At 41.5% G+C, this 24,366-nt stretch overlaps 1 protein-coding gene and 1 long non-coding RNA gene across 9 annotated transcripts in view; one reads left to right on the top strand and one right to left on the bottom strand.

Annotated features, from left to right (window-relative positions):
• Tcf20 (transcription factor 20) overlaps nucleotides 1–24,366 on the top strand; it is a 183,931-nt gene that overhangs the window by 149,501 nt on the left and 10,064 nt on the right. For all 8 annotated transcript variants that reach the window (XM_042265023.2, XM_076556429.1, XM_076556431.1 and 5 more), the window contains one exon: nucleotides 18,912–19,005. In XM_042265023.2, coding sequence (XP_042120957.1) covers nucleotides 18,912–19,005 — 94 coding nt within the window. The remainder of the gene's footprint in view (nucleotides 1–18,911; nucleotides 19,006–24,366) is intronic.
• On the bottom strand, nucleotides 6,013–6,434 carry LOC143269795 (uncharacterized). The gene is made up of 2 exons (XR_013046526.1): nucleotides 6,237–6,434; nucleotides 6,013–6,138 (listed from the first exon to the last, which is right to left on the bottom strand). It is a non-coding gene; the product is annotated as an uncharacterized LOC143269795 (long non-coding RNA).

Here is a 24,366-nt window from a genome sequence, read left to right as displayed (position 1 = left end):
TCAGCTCTCAATTTGATTATTTCCTGGCATTTATTCCTCCTTTGTTTCTTTTTGTTTCTAGAGCTTTTAGGTGTGCTATTAAGTCACTAGTGTGAGATTTCTCCAACTTCTTTATGTGGGTATTAATGCTATGAATTTTTCTCTTAGCACTGCTTTCACAGTGTTCCATAAATTTGGGTATGTACTACATTCATTTTCAATGAATTCTAGGAAGTCTTTAATTTCTTTCTTTCTTTCTTTCTTTCTTTCTTTCTTTCTTTCTTTCTTTCTTTCTTTCTTTCTTTCTTTCTTTCTTTCTTTCTTTCTCGCTCTCGCTCTCTCCCTCTCTCCTTCCCTCCCTCCCTCCCTCCCTCTCTCTTTCCTTTCCTTCCTCACCCCCCCCCCAATTGGTGATTCAGTTGAGCATTATTCAGTTTCCATGAAATTGTAGGCTTTCTGTAATTTTTGTTGAAATCTAACTTTAAGCCATAGTGGTCTGATAGAAGACGGGAGGTTATTCCCATTTTTTTTTTTTTTTTTTAAATCTGGTGAGATTTGCTTTATGACTGAGTATCAGGTCGATTTTAGAGAAGGTTCCATGGGGTGCTGAGAAGGTATATTCTTTTTTTTTTTTTTTTTTTTTTTTTTTTTTTTTTTTTTAGGGTGGAATGTTCTGTAGATACTGATTAAAGTCCATTTGAGCCATAACATCTGTTAGGTCCCTTATTTCTCTGTTAAGTTTCGATCTGTCAGATTTGTCCAGTGGTGAAAGTGGGGTATTGAAATCTCCCACTATTAATTATGTGGGGTTTGATGTGTGATTTAAGCTTTAGTAATGTTTCTTTTACATATGGGGGTGCCCTTATATTTGGGGCATAAATGTTCAGAATTGAAAATTTCATCTTGGTGGATCTTGCCTGTGATGAGTATGAAATGTCCTTCTCGATCTCTTTTGGTTGATTTTAGTTTGAATTCTATTTTGTTAGCTATTAGGATAGCTACACCAGCTTGCCTCTTAAGTCCATTTGATTGGAAAGTCTTTTCCCAGCCTTTTTGCTCTGAGGTAGTGTCTGTCTTTGAAGTTGAGTCTTGTATTACAGCAGCAGGATGGGTCTTGATTTCGTATCCATTCTGTTAGTCTGTGTCTTTTTATAGGTGAATTAAGTCCATTGATATTAAGGGATATGAATGACCAGTGATTGTTAATTCCTGTTATCTTTTGGTGGTAGTGTGTGTGTATTTCTCCTCTTTGGGATTACTGCTGTGGGGTTATCTATTGCCTGTGTCTTCGTGGGTGTATCTGACTTCCTTAGGTTGGAATTTTCCTTCTAGTGCTTTCTGTAGGGCTAGATTTGTGGATAGGTATTGCTTAAATCTGGTTTTGTCTTGGAATTGTTCACTCTATGGTGATTGAAAGTTTTGCTGGGTCAATTAGTCTAGGCTGGCATCCATGGTCTCTTAGTGTCTGCATTACATCTGTCCAGGACCTTTCAAAGTCCAGGCTTTCAAAGTCTCCATTAAGAAGTCAGGTGTTGCCGGGCGGTGGTGGCGCACGCCTTTAATCCCAGCACTCGGGAGGCAGAGCCAGGCGGATCTCTGTGAGTTCGAGGCCAGCCTGGGCTACCAAGTGAGTTCCAGGACAGGCGCAAAGCTACACAGAGAAACCCTGTCTCGAAAAACCAAAAAAAAAAAAAAAAAAGAAGTCAGGTGTTATTCTGATGGGTCTGCCTTTGTAAGTCACTTGGCCTCTTTCCTTTGCTGCTCTTAATATTCTTTCTTTATTCTGTATGTTTAATGGTTTAATTATTAGGTGGTGAGGGGACTTTTTTGGAGGGTCTAGTCTATTTGGTGTTGTATAAGCTTCTTGTATCTTCATAGGTATTTCCTTCTTTAAGTTGGGGAAGTTTTCTTCCATGATTTTGTTGAATATATTTTCTGTCCCTTTGAGTTGGTATTCTTCTCCTCCTATCCCTATTCTTAGGTTTGGCCTTTTCATGGTGTCCCAGATTTCCTGAACATTTTGTGTTATGACTTTGTTGGCTTTGGTGTTTTCTTTGACTGACTAATCTATTTCCTCTATTGTATCCTCTACACCAGAGATTCTCTTTTCCATCTCTTGTATTCTATTGGTTACGCTTGCATCTGTGTTTTCTGTTCATTTACTCAGGTTTTTTATTTCCAGCATTCCCTTTGTTTGTGTCTTCTTCATTGTTTCTATTTCACTTTTCAGGTCTTGAACTGCTTCCTTCACATGTTTAATTGCTTTTTCATGGTTTTCTTGGCTTTCTTTAAGGGATTTATTGTTTTCTTCCAATTTTTTGTTTGGCTTTTACTCAGTTTCTTAAAGGGAATTTTTCATTTTCTTTTTAAAGGCCTCTAACATTTTCATGAAGTTATTTTTAAGGTTTCTTTCCTCTGCTTCTTCTACATTGTGATGTTCAGGTCTTGCTGTTGTAGGACTAGGTTCTGATGATGCCATATTGCTTTTTAGATTGTTGTATGTATTTTTGCACTGATGTCTACTCATCTCTTCCTCAATAGGTGCAAGAGGTGCCTGTGTCTGAACGACCTGCTGTTGGTCCAATCTGTGCTTGCTGTGTCTGTGTCTCGGGGGGGCCCCTCTGGGTCCAGTCTTAGCTCTTGGTCTAATTGGAGCTGGCAGATTTTGTATCTCAGGGAGATGCTCTTGGTCCAATCCAGCTAGCTGGTTCTGTGGCTCAGGGAGCCAGCCGCTCTTGGTCTTATTGGAGCTCTTGGTCTAATCAGAGCTGGTGGATTTTGTACCTCAGGAAGTTACAGTAACAGTGTATAGCAGTGAGTAGAGATGGGATAGGGCATAGGTCTTGTAGATTGCACGGTCTGATGGGGGATTTTGGTGGGGGAACCTACCTGCAAGAGTTTTCCCTGCTGGCCAACAACTGGGGCAGAGATGGGTGGGGGTTCCTGGGGACTGGCTATCTAGGGTCTCTTCTTGAACTTGGGGCTTATGTTTTGGCTGGGTTGGAAGACAGCCAGCTCTATTGATCCTCTTGTCTCCATCATCCTTGGTACTAGGGATATAGGCATTAGTGGGGTTCACCCAGCTTTCTGTGTGGTACTAGGATCCAAATTCCAGTCCCTGTGTATGCAAAGAAGTGCTTTTAACTGCTGAGCCCTCTCTCTGGCCTCTGAGGTGATCTTTCTGAAATCTAGGTATGCATTTCCATCCCATCTTCCACCCTGCTTTACGAGCACAAAAGACTCAATTCATTCACCTAGCATCTAATCAACATCCATTATGTGCCAGGAATAAATCAGCTCAAGTAAGTGAAATAAAGCCATGTAATGAAGACCAGGTAGCTACTTTAGATTAGGACCAGGTCAAGGTTTTCTGCGAATCTGAGAGGAGAATGATGAAGAGTCAGCTGTGGGATCAGAGAACACTAAGTAGAGGGAATGACTGACACAGCTGGCTCCAGGAGGAACTGAGCTTGGTGGATTAGGCAATAGGAAGAAATGGCTTTGGTGTAGCCAGAGGTGGCTGAAATAAGAGCACAGTGAGGTTGAAAAGGTAGGCAAAAACCTTGAGGTGAAGGATTGTAAGCAGTCCATCAGTACGCAGCGCCATTCCTTAAGAGGAAGAACAGTCGGGAAGGAAACAAGGATTATATATCTTATCTCTGTTAGTTTCAAAGACATTTATTTATGTTAAAAGTGTGACCATTTCCACTTAAAGGATTCTTAGTTGATTGTTTGCTAATTTCTTTTCAGCTGAATGGCATTGTAGCTTAGCTAGGTCAGCACCTGTGTAAATGCTGTGAAGCCATGGTCCTTGGATGGTGTGAGTTTGTGTAAGCACCAAGTAGCTCACCTGACTTGAATAAGGGAAGGTCTCAGGCCTGACCTGCCCAGAGTCCTACTACACCCTTGCCCTCTGCTATTGGAGTGACTCAAGGAGTTAGAAGATTGAGTGGCAGGAGAAATCAGTATACATCACCATCTACAGCCTCTCACTTCCCCAGGCTCTTCTACTGTGCCTTCAGAAGCTTGTAATCCAAGAATATGTTCTCCACTTTGAATCTGACCAGCCTCTTCTCCTGGCTCTCATTGTCACTGCCATCCTCTCCCACACTGCATCTCAGGTGGAAGCAAAGACCTCAGCAGCTATCCTGTGGGCCATGCCCTCTTCAGGAGATACTGTTCTCCTTTACTGTGATACATTAGACCAAGTTCCATGAGTCCACAAGTGAAGAACATGCTGCATTAGCAGTCATGGCTTCTTTCTGTCCATCTGTCCGTCCATTCATTCCTCCCTCCCCCCCCCCCCTTCCCTTTCTTCCTATGGTTGTTGATAGGTATCTTTGTGAAGTTGCTTTAGCTTAAGGTCCTGGCAAGGCTGGGCTTGGCTTCAACTGTACTGCAAGGAACCTTCTCATTGTCTTAAGGTTTCTATTGTTGTGAAGAGACACCATAACCACCACAACTCTTACAAAGGAAAACGTTTAAGTGTGTCTTGCTTACAGTTTCAGAGGTTTAGTCCATTGTTGTCATGGTGAGAAGCATGGCAGCAGAAGGAGACTTTGTCACACTGGGCATAGCTTGAGCATATGAGACCTCAAAGCACACTCCCACAGTGAACACACCTCTTCCAGCAAAGCCACACCTACTCTGACAAGGCCAAATCTCTTAATAGTGTCACTCCCTATGGGCCAAGTATTCAAACACATGAGTCTATGGGGGCCATTCTTATTCAGACTACCATACTCATCAGACACTTCTCAGTAATGGTATCTTGATGATTCTGGCATTCTATGCTTCCAGACCTGTATTATCTCACTGCTTTAAAAAAGGGGGGGGCATTATTTAGGGTGAATATGGACAATATCTTACTGCTTAATTCTAGAAGACCATGTTCAAGCCCTTTAGCTTTAGAAAACTCTAGAAACTGTCTAGACATATACCGTGTAGTACTTGCCACCACTAAGCACCAAGTATGGCCCTCAGCTCCTTGATTTTGGATCTCTTAGTTCATTGATATATTTTTAATTTTGACAGTTTGACTAATTTCATCTTTTTCCCCCCTTTTTTAATCTCACTTACGAAAAGAAAACTTGTACCATGGCACCATTTTATTGATTCTGCTTCTAGGGTCAGAAGTAGGGAGCACAAAGGCTCTAGGATTTACTAACAGTCTTTGAAGACACTAGAGGAGTTTTTTAGCAGTGAGTGATTGATTACAGAACCTTAGAGAGCTCAGATTAACCTTGATCCACACATTCTTCTAGGAATTGGTCTCTTGGAAAATGATAATGTCATGTGGCCTTTTAGCCTGAAAAATAATACAATAACCACCCTGTAGGTTGTTGTATGAATGAGATTTGCCTCAACAGTCAATAGGCACTTAAAAAATTGAACATGGAAGCCAGACATGGTGGCATATACTTACAATCCTAGAACTTAGGCTGAAGCAATAGAATTGTGGTGAATGTCAGGCTAGCCTGAGCTACATTATGAGTTCCAGGCCAGCCTGGGCTACAAGTGAGGCCTGTCTCAAAACAACAACAACAAAAAAAAAACACAGAAGTCTGGCTCAGTGAAATGCTTGCTATGCAACATAGCATGAAGACTTGAGCTTTCCAGCACCCACATAAAAAGCTGGACGCAGCAGGGTGTGCCTGTAATCCCAGTGCTGGGGAAGTAGAAACAGGCTGGTCTCAGGCTTTCTGGCCAGCTAGTCTAGCAGAATTAGTGAGCTCCAGGTTCAGTGAGAGACCCTATCTTTAAACATTAGATGGAGAAATGTAGAGATGGCTCAGTGGTTTAAGTACTGGCTATTTTTCCAGAGGACCCACATTTGATTCCCACATGGCTGTTCCTAAGCATCTGTAACTCCACTCGCATGGGATCAGATGCCCATCTACAGCCCCCCCCCCCACCACCAAAAAAAGGTGGAGAAAAAAGACACTGAATGTCAACCTCTGGCCCAATACATGCATATGTGTGCAAACAAACAGGCATGCACCATACATATAAACGAAAGAAACAAAACAAATGGAAGCAGGAGAGAAACATTTTAATAATTCCAGGTTTCTAACCTTGTCATGTTACTTGGAAATTTCTATTTTCTTCACCTGTTGAAATACTCCTGGCTTTTGCTAAGTATCTTCCTCCTGGGAGAATCTAAAACAGAATGAGGTGTAATAGATTGAACTTGTAATCATTACCCTTGGAGCTGTGCAGTCTCCAGTGTTAGAGCTTAGTCTGCATTTGTAACACACCTTTCACTTTAGACAGGACGACTACAATTTCCAAAATCATACTTTGAGAAAAACTGAAATGTCATTTCAGAAAACTTATGATTGGTGGGTTGTTCACAGGCTTGAGCACCATAGTGCTCTTGAAGATCTGGACCAAGCTTTTGCCTTCTAATACAGGTTACCAGGAATAAAAGGCCGGGGGTAAAAATGCCTGTGAGTGTCAGAGTGACCTGAAATGTGCTGAATGTTCCTTACATTATCACTTCACAATCAAGTGACTGTCTCTAAGGCCTGACTAGGAGGCTGGGGGCAATGGTTACCTTGGAGTGTGGGAACCATGATATATAGGCAGTTTTATTGGCAGTAGCTTAAATGTGCTACCATTTCCATATGGTTGAGTATCCCCTAACATTTCAGTGTTGATATTTAATTCCAGCTGTGAAGTATGGGGAAGATGGAAATTCATTCCTCATGTTATTTAGGGATGGGACTTTTAGAAGATGATTATAAAGTCTTAGTTATTCAGATGAAAGTTTACAGAGATGAGAGTGTTGGGGAGCCAGACAGATGCCTGGGCAAAGAAAGGGGAAATTAAATATAAATATAAGTGCACAGAGAGTAAAAAATAAAGGCTCTTAGTATGGAAGGTACCATCTTTGGAGATTTGTGTTTCAGTAGTATCATCTTCACAGGTTAGAAATCTTATTACAGTTGTCTGATTATGACAGATAGTATATCAAGTCATAAACATTTTTATTTAGGTACCTCACAGATAAGCAGTTTAGTAATTTGTTTTCTGGGCATGTATACTAGCTCACAGGTGGGCTGAGCCCTAGTCAGAAGCAGTGCTATAAAGAGTTGCTTCCCTGGTTAGTGATTTCAGCCAAAGGATGGCCCTTTAGCTTCACAAAGCACAAAATGTAACCATTCTTTTTACCCAGCCAGTACACTGTTTGAGCAAAGGGTAAAAGAAAAGTATGCACCTTAGAATTCAAGGTTTTGAAGCTCTGTCTATAAGATGCATTTCTCCGCTTGGAAGATGGTATTCTCTCTTCATCAAGTGGCTGCTGCTGGCTCCTACTCCTGCTAGGTTCAACCTTTTCTCAGGTTTGCAGAGGAAAAGTGCTAATTAAAGCCTTAAGCCTAGTCCTGTCTCTGGAGCCCTCCTTTCTAACCTCTTAACACGGAAAAAACTTACTTAGACAAAGCATGTATTTTCAGAGAAGTTGTGTGATTTTCTTCTTGGGCTGTAAATGAAACCCTGTGATTAAAATTATATATATTTATTATATATATATATACCCAAAGTATATATACCTGTGGGTAAGATAAAATACAAACCAATTAAAAAACAAGCCAACAGGGTAGCCCACAGAACATCACTAGTGCAGCCTGTATTGACATGTACTAATCATGGTTCTGGCAGTATATTAGCATAACAACATGGGTACACTTTGTGCAAGAGAAACATGATTAAACCAAATCTTGTAATGTTTTAATACCTAAAAGGACTGGAGAATGGATTTAACTTAAATTGTTGCAAATGGATGCATTTTGTTTGTGAAATTGCTTTAGATTGCTTTTTTTTTTTTTTTTTAAGATTTATTTATGTATACAGTGTTCTGCCTGCATGTGTGCCTGCAGGCCCAAAGAGGGAACTAGATCTCATTACAGATGGTTTTCAGTCACCATGTGGGTGCTGGGAATTGAACTCAGGACCTTTGGAAGAATAGCCAGTGCTCTTAACCTCTGAGCCACCTCTCCAGCCCTAGATTGCTTTGTTTTACCTCCTTAAATTACTATTGTTGATCCTGAAGACTATAAACTGTGGAGAATTGGAGGTAGGGAATTGCTGAGCATTTAAAACCCACAGCAAGTGGCCAGTACCTGTGTCTGCTGTAATGGCAGTTGAAGTTCAGCTAAGGTGTGATAACTATGAGCTCTCCCTTTTATGGACAACTTGTTAATAATTACTGGTACTTGCCGTAATCTCACGTTTGTTTATCATCATTCATAGTGCTCACACTAAAGCAAGATGACTGAGCATAGGTAAAGGGATTGTGCGTGACCTGTAAAAATGTTTAGCACCCACAAAGGAGTATGTTATAGGACAGCATCATTGGACTTCCCTAGTCACTCGAAGTAGACCACTTTGCAAACTACCCACCCTCCCTCCCAACCTGGTTTCCAACTGCTGGAATGGGAAGTAATAGAAAATGACTAGAAATACTACTGTTAGTTGTTGTTAACTAATGTCTTTTTTTAAACAAAAGATCCTCCTCAATTTTCTCAGCTGGATAATTATCTCCATGTTACTGACTTAAAGACAGAGACAAACATACAAACACACCAGGGCTCACAAAGTCAGAGAGAGAGCCAAGGCCAAATGTTAGTCCTCTTGGAGAAGTGCTGTTACCATGGGCAGTGTAGCTCCCCATCCTAGAGTAATTTACATTTCTGTTCTTGATCTTTTTTTTTTTTTAATAAATCACCTTTATTACTAAACTATGATTTGATTTTTTTTTTTTTTTGGTTTTTCTTTTTTTTTTTTTTTTGGTTTTTCGAGACAGGGTTTCTCTGCGTAGCTTTGCGCCTTTCCTGGAGCTCACTTGGTAGCCCAGGCTGGCCTCGAACTCACAGAGATCCGCCTAGCTCTGCCTCCCGAGTGCTGGGATTAAAGGCGTGCGCCACCACCGCCCGGCCATGATTTGATTTTTATTACTATTTTTTTGAGACAGTCTTAACCATAGCTATAACCAGGGTGGCCTCGAACTCAGAGTTAATCTGCCTGTTTCTGCCTCCTGAGTGATGGGTTTAAGGCTTCTGCTATCACACCCAGCACTTTATCTGTTTCTAGACTCCATATTTGAGGTAGAAAACAAGAAAGGTATCTCAGTACATATACAGAAGGCACATATAGGAAATACTAGCTAAAGTAAATTGAAATGCTTGTTTTGTAAAGTTTGTGTCTTCCTACTTAAAGCTTGCCAACAAAGATTTAATTAGTTACTTTTTGTTTTTTTTTGTTTTGCAAGACAGGGTTTCCCTGTGTAGTTTTGGTACCTGTCCTGGATCTTGCTCTGTAGACCAGGCTGGCCGCAAATTCACAGAGATCCACCTGGCTCTGCCTCCCGAGTGCTGGGATTAAAGGCGTGTGCCACCACCGCCGGGCCTAATTAATTACTTTTTAAGATAGGGCTCACTCTGTGACATAGGCAGATTTGGAACTCACTATACATCCTAGGTTTGTTGTAGGACTTGTAGTGATTCTCCTGCCTCCACCTTCCAAGTGGATTGTAGATGTGAGCCCTCATGAATGGCTATAGGTTTATTTTAGAAAGCAAGTTTTGGGTTATACCTTGCATGAAGCCTATTCTCTTACAATAATACTCTTATTATAGAGTCATAACTATGAGGCAACAGAAGATACACCGTTTAATTCAGAACACAAGCTATATTCTCCAACAGGAAGATAGACTGTGTTTCTAGCTTTGCCTTCATTTACCCAGAAAGACTCATTAGAGATTTAATTCATTCTACACTCACTGAGATTTTACTTCCAAGTCCAAATTGCCCTGGTTAGTAATGGAATCTTTCTTGAGAAAGAAGTGTCCAGGGCAGGTGGTGTGTGTGTGCTGCCTCTTCAGGGTCGCGCTGCACTAATGCCTGAAGGAGTCCCTTTCCACTGGGCTCATTTACACCACCAGGGCTCACCACTGTAGCAGGCTTTTCTTTTAGGCCACCAACCAGCTCCCAAACCATGACATGGAGACTTACTAGTTATTGCTAGCTCTTATAACTTAACCTGTTGTTTTTTTTTTTGGACTTTGGGCTTTTTACCTTTCTTCTGTACATCTTACTTTCACTGCTGCTTATGGCTGGCTGGCTGGCTGGCGGCTCTGGCTTCTGGCCCCAGGCATGCCCCCTCTCTCTACCTCCTTCTTTTCTTTCTTCTTCCCCTTTTCTCATTCTTTTCTATTTATTCTGTCTGCCAACCAGCCCCACCTATCCCTCTATTGCCTAGCTATTGGCTGGTCAGCTTTTTATTAGACCAATCAGGTGCCTTAAGCAGGCAAGGTGAAACACATGCAACACATCTTTACATAATTAAACAAATGCAGCATGAACAAATGTAATACATCCTTACATCGTTAAAGTAATATTCTGCAGTGTAAACAAATGTAACACATCTTTACATATTTAAAATAATATTATATAACACACCACAGTACATCCCATGGGTCTGTGACCTTTGATCTGAAGTCAGCCTCTTGTATGCATGTCCACCTCTAATACCAGGACTCTGTCCCTATCCCAAACCCAGCAGCTGTCCTTGTTGGTCCTTGTTCCTTCCTACACTTTTTTTTTTTTGAAAGATGATAGTTAGATTTAAACTGCTACGCAAATGTGGTGTCCTCTGCTAATCATTGTGGGAAGCAGATGACTTTGAGGAGGCAGGAAAGTAAGTAGATTCCTGGTTGTGTGTAGTGCATCTGATCCTTTGGCCCCTGTAGCATCTGGAGCAGCAGCTACAGATGATGCATGATTAGTCTAACATTAGTGAATAGTGCTGTATGACAAGAGTGAGGCTAGATTGAAGAAGACATGTCTCCAGGAGCAGTGGCAGGGCACTGGTGCCAGCAGCAGGTCTGACTCAGGTACTGTCTGCAGAGCCTGACAGATGTATGGAACTGGGGTTGCCCAAATTGAGCTCAGTAAGCCCTTCTTAGGTAGTTTTCAGTGTTTTTGGACTCCCATTTATTGTTTCATTTATTATGTGTTCATGTGTATTTCTGTCCTCATTTAAAAATCTTCAAATGCAAGAGCTTCAAGAAGCTTTAAAAAAAATCTTAATATGGATTGGTCAACCATAGAACAACTGAGAGAGAAAGACCAGTGGAAGTAAACAGTAGCAGGAGCTGACTCTTCTCACCCTTAGAAAGGTGAAATGCTGAACAGAAATGACAAGCCCCTGTGGTCTAAATGGGAAAAGTAAGTCAATAAATAAATAACCTAGTTTATCTTAATTGAATAGACCATTAGATGTATATTATACCTGGTTTTGACATCAGTGAGTGCCAATAAAACCTACCTGTACAAAGATATACAAATATATCTTTGTAAATCAAAACAATTACCTGCCTCTGCAGCTTGTAAGAGTCTTTTACAGTGATTTTCACACAACTTTACGAGGAAGGTAAAGCAAATTCCCCACTTTACAAAAGTAAGGGTGACGGCGGCTCTTGGCCTTTGTTCACTAGGCCTTTGCTGATGGGGCCTTGATAATGGTCACGTTTAGACCAACCATGTTTACTCTAAAATGCCAGTCAAACCTGGAAACTTGTCTTAAATACAAAAGTAGCCTGTAACCAGTGAATGCTACTGATATGCTGGTAGCTGATTTCTTGTACTCACAACTTATTTAGATGTGCATTTAATGAATTCAAGTTCTGAAATTGATACCTGTAAAACAGCTGTGAGACACGAGTGTAGTAACGAGTACATCTGTGCACCTCTTGCACTAAATAAATGGTCCTAGAAAGAACTCTGGCTTCCTTGGCCCTCTGAGTTGGCTCTGATATACCAACTTAGGGTATTATTCGGCCCTCTGAGTTGGCTCTGATATACCAACTTAGGGTATTATTCTAGGGCTGGCATGAGTGCCATCCTCCAAGACTTAGTGAGCATGACAAAACATAGTGTGCTCCCAGATGAGAACTTTGATGGAGAAACCTAAGGAGAGTGCCTTGTGTCTTGCTTCAAGGCAAGCAAAGAATAAAACATAATTTGTCCTGACCAACACTTTGAAGCCCTCTGAAAAGAAAATTGATCAGATAGAGTTGCATCAAAGGAAGATGCTCCTATGACCATAACGGGTAATGTAATGCTTTGGGTGAAGACTATGTTGCAGTCATTTAGCAGGAGTGCATAATGAGACCAGCAGCTATTTCTGTCCTAGATATAGGAGGTATAATTAAAAGAGAATAAACTTATTGGTAGCCAAAATGAATACTTTTTCCACATATTCCCAAGCATTGGCTTTTTAACTAATATTGGAAGAGTCAACTTCATTAGTTTGCTCCAAGTCTAATGTGCCAGACCTTACATTCCTTCCATCTGCCTGTATTTTCAGTGTGCCTGGTCCAAGAGACGCTAGACCTCCCATTTAGGGGATGGATAAACATAACTGAGTAAATACCATAAGTATGAGCAAAAGAATGCAGTAGTGGCTGGAAGGACACAGTGGGACAGAGTGCAATCTGCAGGGTTTGCACAGAATTGATCTGCATCGATGCACTAATAATGCTCTGACCCAATTGCTGCAACTCTCTAGACTGCTCGGAGATGTTCATTAAGCAGCATGATTATTCAGGTCTCTGTTATATCTCAGAGGGAAGTGCTGTTCTGGGAATGAAGAATCATGCATTATTCTTCCTTTGCAGCCTCCCTTTCAGGAGAATTAGATGGCTCCTAGTTGATTCAGCCCCTGTAGTTTGCCACTTTAAGTCACCGGCCAGGCTGAATGAATGTCTATTTAAATCTGCCCAGAAAATAAGACATTTTGTAATTTATTTACAAGTTATAGTGTCCAGAAATACAAGGGTTTTATGTTTGTTTGTTTGTTTGTTTTTTGTCAGTTGCTTGAAAATAATTTTTACTTTTTCTATTAAAATAAAAATTCCCTTCCTTCATCAGTTTAAGCTGATGTCTGGAAAAAAAAAAGCTTCTAGTTGGGTTGTGATGGACCTTTATGAGTTTTGAGACCAGCCTGGCCTACATAGCAAGTTCCAGGCCAGCCAAGGCTACAAAGTAATATAGATGTAATTCTGATCGGTTTTATTAAATAAGAAACACAGAGCCAAATGCAGAGTTAAAAGCTCAGAGGTCAGAGAGCAGTAGCCAAGGGCTGAGACCGCCTTCTTACCACCCGCTGCCGCTGCCGTGTTTCCCCTGAGAAAGAGACCTACTTCCTTGTCTGTCTTTTTATTGACTTTCTGTTTTGCCTTCTCATTGGTTCTAAACCCAACCACATGACTTTCTCATCACTGCCTGTCTATACAGACCTCCAGGTCTCTATGGTTGGTATTGAGATTAAAGGCGTCTCCAAGCTGGCTATGTCCTTGAACACACAGACTGTCTGCCATGTGATCGGATTAAGAGTGTGTGCTACCACTGCCAGACTTCTGCTAAATGGCTTGCTATTAGCTCTGACCCCCAGGCAACTTTATTTATTAACATACAAATAAAATTACATTTCAGCACAAATAAAATATCATCATAAAGTAAGACCCTGCTCTTTAAAAAAAAAGAGGGCTGGGTGGTGGTGGCACACAACTTTAATCTCAGCACTTTGGAGGCAGAGGCTGGAAGATCTCTGTAAGTTTGAGGTCAACCTGGGCTACAGAGTGAGTTTTAGGACAGCCAGGGATACACAGAGAAACCCTACCTCAAAAAAAAAAAAAAAAAAAAAGAAAAGAAAAAAGAAAAAGAGAAAGAAAGAAAAGAAATTCAAGGCTAGCTTGAGCTACATGAGACGCTGTCCTAAAAACAAACAAACAAAACCCAGAAAAGAAAAATGTGTCAAGATTTAAAATCCCACTGAAGTCCCCACTGAGCCTGTGTTGTTTGGGTCCTGACACTGTGCACTCACTTCCCCTAAGTCAAAGACATTTGCTGTGCAGGGGCTTTAAGTAATTACAGTATGGGAGAATGAAAGTCAATTTTTCCTTCATGTAAAACATAAAGAATAAAAACCTAATTGGAAATTATACTGACCAAAGAATAGGTTTGGGTATATAATGGGCAAATGGAGATTTTTATAGTGATAGGTTTTTATATTTTGTCTTTGACAATTGGCACACGGGAGTACTTTTATTTATTTATTTTCTGATTTTTATATTTGTTTGGAATTTCTCTTTTGTTTGATTGTTTTGCTTTGCTATGTAGACCAGGTTGTCCTGCAACACAGTGCTCCACCATGCTGCCTCATGAGTGCTGGGACTAAAGGCATCAGGTGGGAGGTACTGGTAAAATGTGGGATGGTTGAATGAATGAAGTGCACTAAAAGGAGCATCGCAGGGTGAGGAATATTGAACTTGTGGTTAGTAGGAAAAAAGCTACAGTTACAAGTTCATTCCTCCCTGACTATGCAGTCTTAGCAGTCCCCTTTGCTTTGGCTTCTTCTGCTTCTTCAACTAGGGGAAAAAAAAAAAAAAGCACTGCAAACAGACCCAGTGTGCTGTCTTTGGGGACCTTGTGATGACAAAACTGTCTTTATGAAAAGGAATGAAATTGTAGTTTTTCCCACGAGGGAGAAATTTGTTACAGTAGAGAATGTAACAGAAAAATGAGCAGTCACTTCTGTCACTGTGAGTGACTCAGGACTTCCTCTGTACTTGCCATGACACACCACATACCTGTTACAGTTCTGCAGGTTACAAGCCCAGTTCAAGCCCCACTCTGGATATCAGCTGTTTTCTGTGTTCTCCTTTTCTGGAAGCTTAGGGAAGATTTTGTTTGTTTGCCTTTTTTGAGCTATAACTACCTACATTCTTTGGCTTGTGGCCCTTTCTTCCATCTTCAAAGTCAGCAGTAGTGCATATGACCCTGCTCCCATTTCCACATCTCCCTGAAGCCCGCAACTCTGCCCCACCCTGAGAGAGGATCTTTGTTTTTAAATCAATATGTGTGTTGAAAGTAGATCCATCCCTAGATAATTAACACATCTTCCCATCTTGAGACTTACCACCTCTGCAAGGTATTAAAGATCTCTGATTCTAGGGATTCAGATGAACATCATTGAAAACCTCAATTCTGCCTTCATACCCATAATCTTTAGATAGCTCTACAGGGAACAGAAGTCTAGTTAACACTCAATAGCTCTCAGGAAACATGGATTCTAGCCAGTCATCGTATCTCTGTGGGTCTGTGTTACAGTTTAAGGAGTTGATTAATGGTTCTGAATCTGCATTATGTACTACAATCGCTTAGAGGGCTTTTTGGAACATGAGTTGAGAATTTGACCTTTCAGTTCCTCCTGGTGCTGCTGGTCTCGAGACCACACTTTTGAGGGCTGCTGAACTAAACCATTTATAAGGTGCTTTCTCTGAGGTCCTAATAACTTCTGTAGGGTATCTCTTCTTTGAGTATGATGTAGTCAGTTTATTGTGCTTTTTAAATGTTATTTTATCTATATGAATGTTTTGTCTACATGTTTGTATGTGTACCATGTTAGTGCCTGGTGCCCCCAGAAAGTCAGAAGAAGGTATTGCATCCTTTGGAACTCTGGATGTGGTGTTAGAGCCACCATGTGGGTGCTGGGAATCAAATTCGGAGGTTCTGGAAGTGTAACAAGTGCTCTTGAACACTGATCCATCTCTCCAGCTCCATATCATGCCTTGAGCTGAAAGAAGAAAGTATCATTTTATTGATGCAATTTCCTGGTTAAGTGGTGAGTTCTCTGTCTTCATGAAAAAGACAAGGCATGTATGTAGTCTGAGCTGTTTCGAAGCAGATTGCTTTGAGAGGTCTTGCAAGGGACAGAGCAGGTGTTGAAGGAGGAAGGGAATAGGCATCCATGTCCCAGCCCCTTGTCTTCTCTGTCCTCATCTGTAAATGAGTGGTGACAAGGCCACTCTGGGTGATTGGTCATTTTTTTTGGTCTGTAGGACATGTAATGTATCTGGCCTGTAGTCATCTTGGGTGACATGACAGTAATTCTGATCCAGCCACTATTCTAAGTCTGGATTAGTGCATTTAACACTCAATGTTTCTGTGAGGTTGAGCACTGTTAGTACTTTCCTTGAAGATGGACTGAACAAAGGTTAGGAAATTGGCTGGTAAGACATAGTGAGGCAGTGGAAGAGTCACTTACAAAGTAGTTATTTAGTTTGTAGAGTCTGTGCACCTAACCCTTCCTTGCCCAGCTTCAGATAATAGTCTCTTTCTGTATCAATTAGGATATATTGACTATAAGTTGTAAAATTAATTGAGAAAGCAAAGAGTGTGTCTGTGTTGTCCTATCACAAGTCTGGAGATGGATGATCCTTGGGTTGGTTGGGTTAGTGCTCAGCAGTGTGACAGAGTCCAAATCTCTCATTTTTCCACAAAGCAGCAGATGGTCTTTGTCAAGATTCTCTTCTTGTGGTGGTTAGGTAACTGTCACAGATCCTGTTGCTCAAGAGAGGCTGAGCCCGGTGGTCTGGTTTTCTCTTTGCTTGGTTGCTTGGTTGGTTTTGTTTTGAGGTAAAGTACCAGTGGGGCAGGTCTCACTGTGTACCCCTATTTGTTCTGGAACTCACTGTGCAGACCAGGCTGTCCTGAAATTCAGCCTAATTCTGCCTTCACAATGCTGTTGTTTTCCAAGTTATCCGTATTTAAGGGCAAAACTTTTGCAGAAGTGCATTTGCTTGCAAACTTTCAAAAGTACTTGATAAACCCATTCATCAGTGGCTACCATGAACTGAGATTCATCCTCTCAGATGGAGAGGGCCTGAAACTCAACTCTGGATGAATGAGTGCTTAAGAACCTTGAATAAAAAGGTGGATGGCAGGAACAGCTGACAGTTTTCCACTGACAGATTGGCCATCCTCTGTTTCTTTAGTTTGGTGGTGAGGGTGAGGCCTTTTATCTGAAGGAGGCATAGACAGTAGATAACCTGGAGATTCTGCAATTGCTCTTAACTGTCCTTGGTTTGCTCTAGGCTAAATGATCTTGACTTTCTTCTCCTAGGTGCAAGGATACATAGTTAATATTTACTGAATATTGGCACCTAAAAGGTCGTCTGAGAGGGAGGCATAAGGTCCTGTACTATTTGTCTCTGGGAGACTTTCTTAGCTCTGACTAAGACTAGGTCCTGCCCTCTGGTACTTTACCTATCCAGCCTGTATAGTGGACACATGCAGGTCCTAGCAGGTGAATGCATTGTCAATGTTCATAGCTCTCCCATCCTGAGACATGGTAAACGTTTAGGTTCCACAGCTGCCAGTGTTTTGGCAGCTTAGCCAGTTCAGATATTAGGGTTTAAGGAGCATACATATTTTACTTCTCATAGTATCAGGAATAAGTGTCTGTGTCTTCTGGTTAGCTTTCCTGGGTGGTTCATAGCCACACCCAGGAAGGTGCATATTTTCCTCACTAGGGCCACATGTGGTTGCATTTTGGTGATGTTAATGGGATTGACAGGATGAGTACTCACAGCAGCCACATCAAAGTGACAATAGAGATGTGCCCTGCTTTAAGAAAATCTGACCATATAAGGAGGAGCATTGCAATTAGAGAATAGTGTCTCACTTAGCCAGAAATTCATGGCAAGTTTCCTAGTACATTTAAAATAGGATTCATGTATAAAAATACCATTTATATACAGGAACCCGTATTTTCTGGAAAGAAAAATATACTTGTATTGGGCATTTGGGATAAGTAGATCAAAATTAAAAATAAAATCTTACAAATATAAGAACTAGAAACTAAATTCTTCTTTTAATTGTAAAAGGTTTCTCTCTCTCTCTCTCTCTCTCTCTCTCTCTCTCTCTCTCTCTCTGTGTGTGTGTGTGTGTGTGTGTGTGTGTGTGTGTGTGTGTGTGTGTACCTTAACTCTCCACCTACACAAGATTTCTGTGGCATAAATAGAAGCAGTATCTACAGGCAGTGCATAATAGTAGAGAGGAATTTACCAGTAGAGCATGGGAGTAGATAAAACAGGGAGGTCTGGGTGCTCACACCCACTGGTGTGTCTCCCACATGTAATATAGTGTCACTTACTTGCCCTGGTGTGTTCTGTTGGATTTGAAGTCATTCATGAGGTCTGGCCTTAAAACAATCTTTTTTTTTTTTCTTCCTGTATTTGAGTGAGTGTGATTTATTAGCTGAAAATAATTTCCTTTTCAGAATTAAAGGCACGTTTCCATTGTTTTCAATACCTTTTATTCCCTTCTTCCTTTCTTAAAGGCATCTCAAACTCAGTGTGAGTCTAAAATTCAAAGTCCACCAGCAACCTCTACTTCTAATGTTAAAACATATCACATCTGGTTTTCAATATGGCCAAAGCTCTGGAGTCAGCTGCTATTAACCCCCTTACCCTGAGCTTCTTATATTTATTTTTATTTATTTATTTACTCACTCACTCACTCATTCATTCATTCATTCATTCATTCATTCATTCATTCATTCATTCTGCCATGTTCTGCCTGCAGGCCAGAAGAGGGCAACAGATCTCTCTCTCTCTTTTTTTTTTTGAATGCCGAATGCTGTTTATTGAAGGAGGGAGGAGGTCTTAAATACAGGCTTATAGCACATTGGGAGAACCCTGGAGGGCAGAAGTTCGCTACCAATGTTTTACAATCTTGCATCTAAGCTGTTAACGCCCATTATGCAGGATACACAGACAAGGAACTTCCCTTAAGCATTCAGGAGGGTGAAACCAGGGAGGGAATTAGCATAGGGAGGATATCAAGGTCAAGGTCAGCAAGCAAGGCAACAGTTACCCAAAACTTGGGCTAGGGCCCTAAAAACAATCTGGATCTCTTCCATAGTGTGATCAGCAAGTGGTGGTTGAGAGATTGACCAGCCTGTCCTACCGCCACAGATTTCTCCAACCACAGAGGCCATGCTGAGGTCTAACGGATGAGGTAAAGAGAAGCCTGTAGGAGAGGGGTAGGACTGGAGTTACTGACATGCCCATTTCTTCCTTTCAGAAATGCTCCCACTGCCAGGAGGCCGGCGCTACCTTGGGCTGCTACAACAAAGGCTGCTCCTTCCGATACCATTACCCGTGTGCCATTGACGCAGGTAAGTTGGGATCACATACCCTTTTGATTTCTAAGGTTCATCTATGTTGCTGCATGTATTAGTATTTCATTCATTTGCACTGCCAAACTGTGTATTGTAAGGGTATGCTGTGTTGGATTTACCTTTCCTCAGTTGATGGACATGGGGTTTCTACTTTTTCACTTGTGTATCCTGCAACACAGAACAGTCACAATCTTTGTATGGTCATAGGATTTCAATTCTCTTTGCATGTTAACCCCATGTTTAACCTTTGGAGTTAAACTGCCATGTGGTTTTCCAAAGTATATACACATTTTACATTCCCACCAACAATGTATTAGGGTTCCAATTTCCCAATATCCTTACCAACCATACTCAGATATCTTTATCATCATAGACATACCAATGGACATGAAATGCCAGGTTGCTCTAGTTTAATTTTGTACTTCTCTAGTAATGTTAAAGCATTGATGTGCTTATTGGCCATTTGTACAGCTTTTATGGAGAAGTGTCTATTTAGGTTCTTTGCCCATTGTTAAATTATTTTATTTATTTTGTCTTTTTATTGTGAAGTATTAAGAATTCTAAGTCCCCTTACCAGATACATGGATTGCAAATACTGTCTTCCCTTCTTTAAGCTTTCACTTTTCTGAAGGTTTTCTCTCTCTCTCACTCTCTCAGCCCAAGTAGCTTCAAACTTGCTCATATATTCAAAGATGGTCTTGAACTCCTGATCTCCTGCCTCTACTTCCTACTTCCTTAGTGCTGAGATTACAGATGTACACCACCATGCCTAATGTATGTAATACTGAGGATGGAACCCAGGACATCATGAATGCTAGACAAGCATTCTACCAACTGAGATAGATCCCTAGTAAAAGTTTACTCTTGATGAAGGCTAATTTTTCTTATTTTTTTCTTTTGGTATCATCTTAAAGTAAACACCCAATCCAAAGTGAGTTTTTGGTGTTTTTTTTCTAAGAGTTTTAAAGTTTTAGATCTTTATTTTAGTCTTTGACTATTTTGTGGAGTAGCAGTTCAGATCTGTTCTTTTGTGAGTGGTTATCCAGTTGCCCTGTCTCTGTTTATGGAAATGACCATTCTCCTGTCATTGACTGATAGGATTCTGGCACTTTGTTGAAAGTCAGTTGACCACTATGCATGGACTTACTTCTTGCCTCTGTCCAATATTCCACCACCATGAAGAGCTTTGCAGCAGGGTTTGAAATTGGGAATGGTAGAATGCTTACTTTAGCATCAGTCTCCAAGTATGTCCCCTCCCCCTCCAAAAAAATAGGAACAAGAAATTTGGAAAATTTGTGTGTCCCCCCCCTCCCCCATTGTTTTCACTATTCTGGATCCCTCTTTGTTTCATATGAAATTCATGATCAACTTACACATTTCTCTGAAAAGAAAACTATTAGAATTTTGATAGAAGGATTTCACCGAATCTGTGGTTGAATTGGAAAGCACTGTTATCTTAAGTTATAGAAAAGTAGATGGAACTGGAAACTGAATTGAGCAAAGTAACCCAGACTTAGACAAATCCTACACATTTTCTCATTCAGATCATATATATATATATATATATATATATATATATATATATATATATATATGTAGTGTGTGTGTGTGTGTGTGTGTGTGTATGAAGCTATGAATGTAGGTCACAAAATTAAAAGGGGGACTGTGAATGGAGAAGTGGTTTTAGCAGGGAGGGAAAAGGAATTATAGAATACGTGTTACATGAAAGTGGAATACTGGTTACTGAGGGGAGAAATAAGACAGATGGGTTGAAGGGACAAGGGAGGCCTAACAAATATAATGGTGGGAGCTAGAGAAGTGACTCGGAGGTTTAGAGCACTGGCTGTTCTTCCAGAGGACCCAGGTTCAATTCCCAGCACCCACATGGCAGCTCAAAACTGTCTGTAATTCCAGTTCTATGGGATCTGACACCCTCACACAGACGTGTGCAGGCAAAACACCAATGCACATAAAATAAAAAATAATAATTTTTTTAAAAGAAAGAAAATGCTACAATGGAACCTGTTTGTTTTAGGGGAGGTTGTGGTACATGGTGTACTAGGGTGGCGGGTTGCTTTGCTCTGTCCCATTCCACTTTATTCCCTTGAGACAGGGTCTCACTGAACTTGGAGCTCACCATTTTGTTGTTTGTTTTGAGCTGGGCTGACTGCTAGCAAGCCCCAGTGATTGCCCTGCTCTGTTCCCCAAACCCACAGCAGTGCGATTACATGCTTGGTGTCCTAGTTAGGTTTCTCTGTTGCTGTGATAACACTGACCAAAACCAACCTGAGGGAGGAAAGGGTTTATTTCATTTTTTAGCTCTCAGGTCATGGGAAGGTCAGGACAGGAACCTGGAGGCAGGAACTGAAGCTCAGATCACAGAGGAATGCTGCCGAATGGCTTGCTCGGCTTGCCTTTTTCTTCTTTTCCCTTTTTTCTTTTTCTTTTCTATTTTATTGTTTTATATGTGTTTGCATGTCTGTGCACCATGTGCTTATCTGGTGTCCTCGGAGGTTAGAAAGAGGATATTGGATTCCTGGAACTGGAGTTACAGATGGTTGTAAGCCACCGTGTGGGTGCTGGGAATTGCAGCCAGTGCTCTTTTTTTTTGTTTGTTTTTTGTTTTCCGAGACAGGATTTCTCTGTGTAGCTTTGCGCCTTTCCTGGAGCTCACTTGGTAGCCCAGGCTGGCCTCGAACTCACAGAGATCTGCCTGGCTCTGCCTCCCGAGTGCTGGGATTAAAGGCGTGCGCCACCACCGCCTGGCGCAGCCAGTGCTCTTAACCACTGAGCCTTCTCTCTTCCTTAACTTGCTTTCTTACACAACCCAGGACTACTTGCCCAGGAGTGCTACTTTCTACAGTGGATTGGGCCCTCCAGAATCAGTCATTAGTCAAGAAAATGCCCCATAGACATACCCAGAGACCAGTCTTACGAGTCAGTTTCCCAATTTGGGTTCCCCTTCCCAGGTGACTGGTATGTGTTGAGTCCATATCCTTCTTTTATTTCTAATGTCTTCTCTCTAAGTTTCTATTAGAGGTACTAAAAAGAACAAAGTTGCACAGAGGGTTTTAAAAGTGTTATATATAGGCATTTGTGTGCAATTGCCGTAGAACTACTTCATGGGCAGGGCACTGACTATGGGGATAGGAAGGAAGTAAAGAACCTTGAACCATTGTTTCACGGGAGTTGGGTTTTGGACTGTTTTCCTTTCTCTCTCCCTCCTTATTATACCTCTGCTTTTTTTATTTTTTAACTTTCTCTCTTCTCCCTACTTGTTTGTTTGTTTGTTTGTTTGTTTTTAAAGATAATGGTCTCATGTAGCCCATGCTTGCTTCAAATTCACTGTGTGACCAAGGATAACCTTGAACTGACCCTCCTGTCTACTTCTAAGTGCTAAAGTTGTAGGCATGCACCCCTCCACCTCCACCTTCACCCTTGGCCTCATTCTCCTGCTGAGAAGTTGTCCTTTTGTCTGAGCTGTTCACCCTGAGTCCGGCAGTTGCTTTCCCTCATGTTCATTGTGTTGCTTGTAGTGACATGAGAACATCTGGTTTTCTTCACCCAAAGCTGCTCTTAAATGGGGATTCCCAAGTGTTAAGTTTGGGGGTGGTTTTCAATGGGAGATTATGCAATAATTGACTGTCCCAGTCTGCCTGGGTGAGCAGTGGTCTCCCACACAGAGACTGTTGAGCAACAGACGCTTGCACACCTAGACAGTTAACCACTTTGACTCCAGGCATACCCCATGTGTACCCTCAAGTATCAGCTGTGTTGACAGCCAGGTTCCCAATAGCAAGGCCCATGGGGCGCTGCTCCCATCTCCAGTCTATTTCCTGGTATAGTTTCTCAGGGGTAAAGCACACTGCTCACTGGAACGTTTCACAGTAATGGAAATGCATAGACCCTTCTGCTCCAAGATGATAACTGCAGCCATATGTGAGCATTGAGTACTTGAAATGTGGATAGTAGGACTAAGGTATTAAGTGTGTGTGTGTGTGTGTGTGTGTGTGTGTGTGTGTGTGTGTGTGTGTGTGTGTGTGTTCGTGTTCAAGACAGAGTTTCTCTGTGTAGCCCTGACTAACCTGGAACTCACTTTGTAAACCAGGCTGCCTCAAACTCAGGGATTCGAACCCTCATTCCACTCCTATCTCTCCATTAAGCCCATAATGTCTCTGTTTAACAAACCTAGCCAAGTTTCCAGCAAGAGAAAGGTTCTGGTTCAAAGGTATGGTATGACTCCTGCTCCTCTAGCTTTGCTGCCACAGCTGTACTCCGCTCTTTGTGAGCGTCAGAGATGCAGCTTTAAAAGCTGCAGACACTGTCTTTTTGATGATCCAAGTTGCAAGGACCTGCAATACGATATCTAGAGTACAAGCACTGCTTGGCAGACATGGATATTGTACTTATTCCATAGTCTCTTCAAGAGTTCTGCTCTGTATAATATGTCTTGTGTTTAGGGAAGGTGTGTTCATTGACCCTGACTGATTTTTCTATTCATAATCAAGATAAGTCACTGAGTTTAGGAGGCCCTAATTTATTGGTAGAGTAAGGAACAGCATGACATTTTCATCTCGGCCTTGCTTCCAGCAGCCAAATCAAAGAGTTTAAAGAACTCTTGATGCCTCTGAAAGAACTTTCGTTGCTGGAGTGTCTCCATGTTTCATGAAGTCCTGTGACTCCTGCAACTCCCCCACCCAATGTAGTCCTATATTTCTTACACCATCATTAGATTTTTTTTTGTGTTGGTTGTTAATGTTAGAGGAGAGTTTGGCTTCAGATAGAGGGTACAGTAAGAGCATGAGTTCTGATTCTGGGAAAATATTTAATGTATTTATACAAAGAACACGACAATTAAGGCAAGGAATAAGGCTGTGGTATCTCAATAATTCCACTGTGGGCAAAGAATCTTGCCTGGAGGGGATTTTTCTTTAACTCTCATGAAGAAACACAGCTGGAAATTTCAGTCTCTGCCAAAGACTTTGATGTTTGAGTAGTGGGGTCAGAGTCTGGGTGTGGGACATGAAAAAACACAAGGGTCTGGCTTCTTGTAGGACAGGCTCTATTGTGAGGGGTCCTGCCCCTACCTTTCCCAGGGTACTCTTGAGGAGAGAGGGGTAAGAAACTTGTAGATAGAATGATAGGCTAGCCATTGAGGGAAAAGAGAAACACAGGATAGCTTCAGGAGGACCTGGGTCAATACTCAATGGCTCAGAACTTTATTCGAGAGGGCTTTTTATAACAATGCCACGGGGCGAGGCAAAAGACCTCCCCCTTGCTAGATACAGACAGCCAAGTGTAGACACTTCCAAACACCTGGTACCCAGGCCCGTGGTCCAATCATCTGCTTATGCAGTC

Source organism: Peromyscus maniculatus, chromosome 20 (assembly GCF_049852395.1).
Source record: "Peromyscus maniculatus bairdii isolate BWxNUB_F1_BW_parent chromosome 20, HU_Pman_BW_mat_3.1, whole genome shotgun sequence".
NCBI classification, from domain to species: domain Eukaryota; kingdom Metazoa; phylum Chordata; class Mammalia; order Rodentia; family Cricetidae; genus Peromyscus; species Peromyscus maniculatus.
Note: the sequence above shows the minus strand (reverse complement) of the source record. Positions and strands in the feature narration are given on the sequence as shown.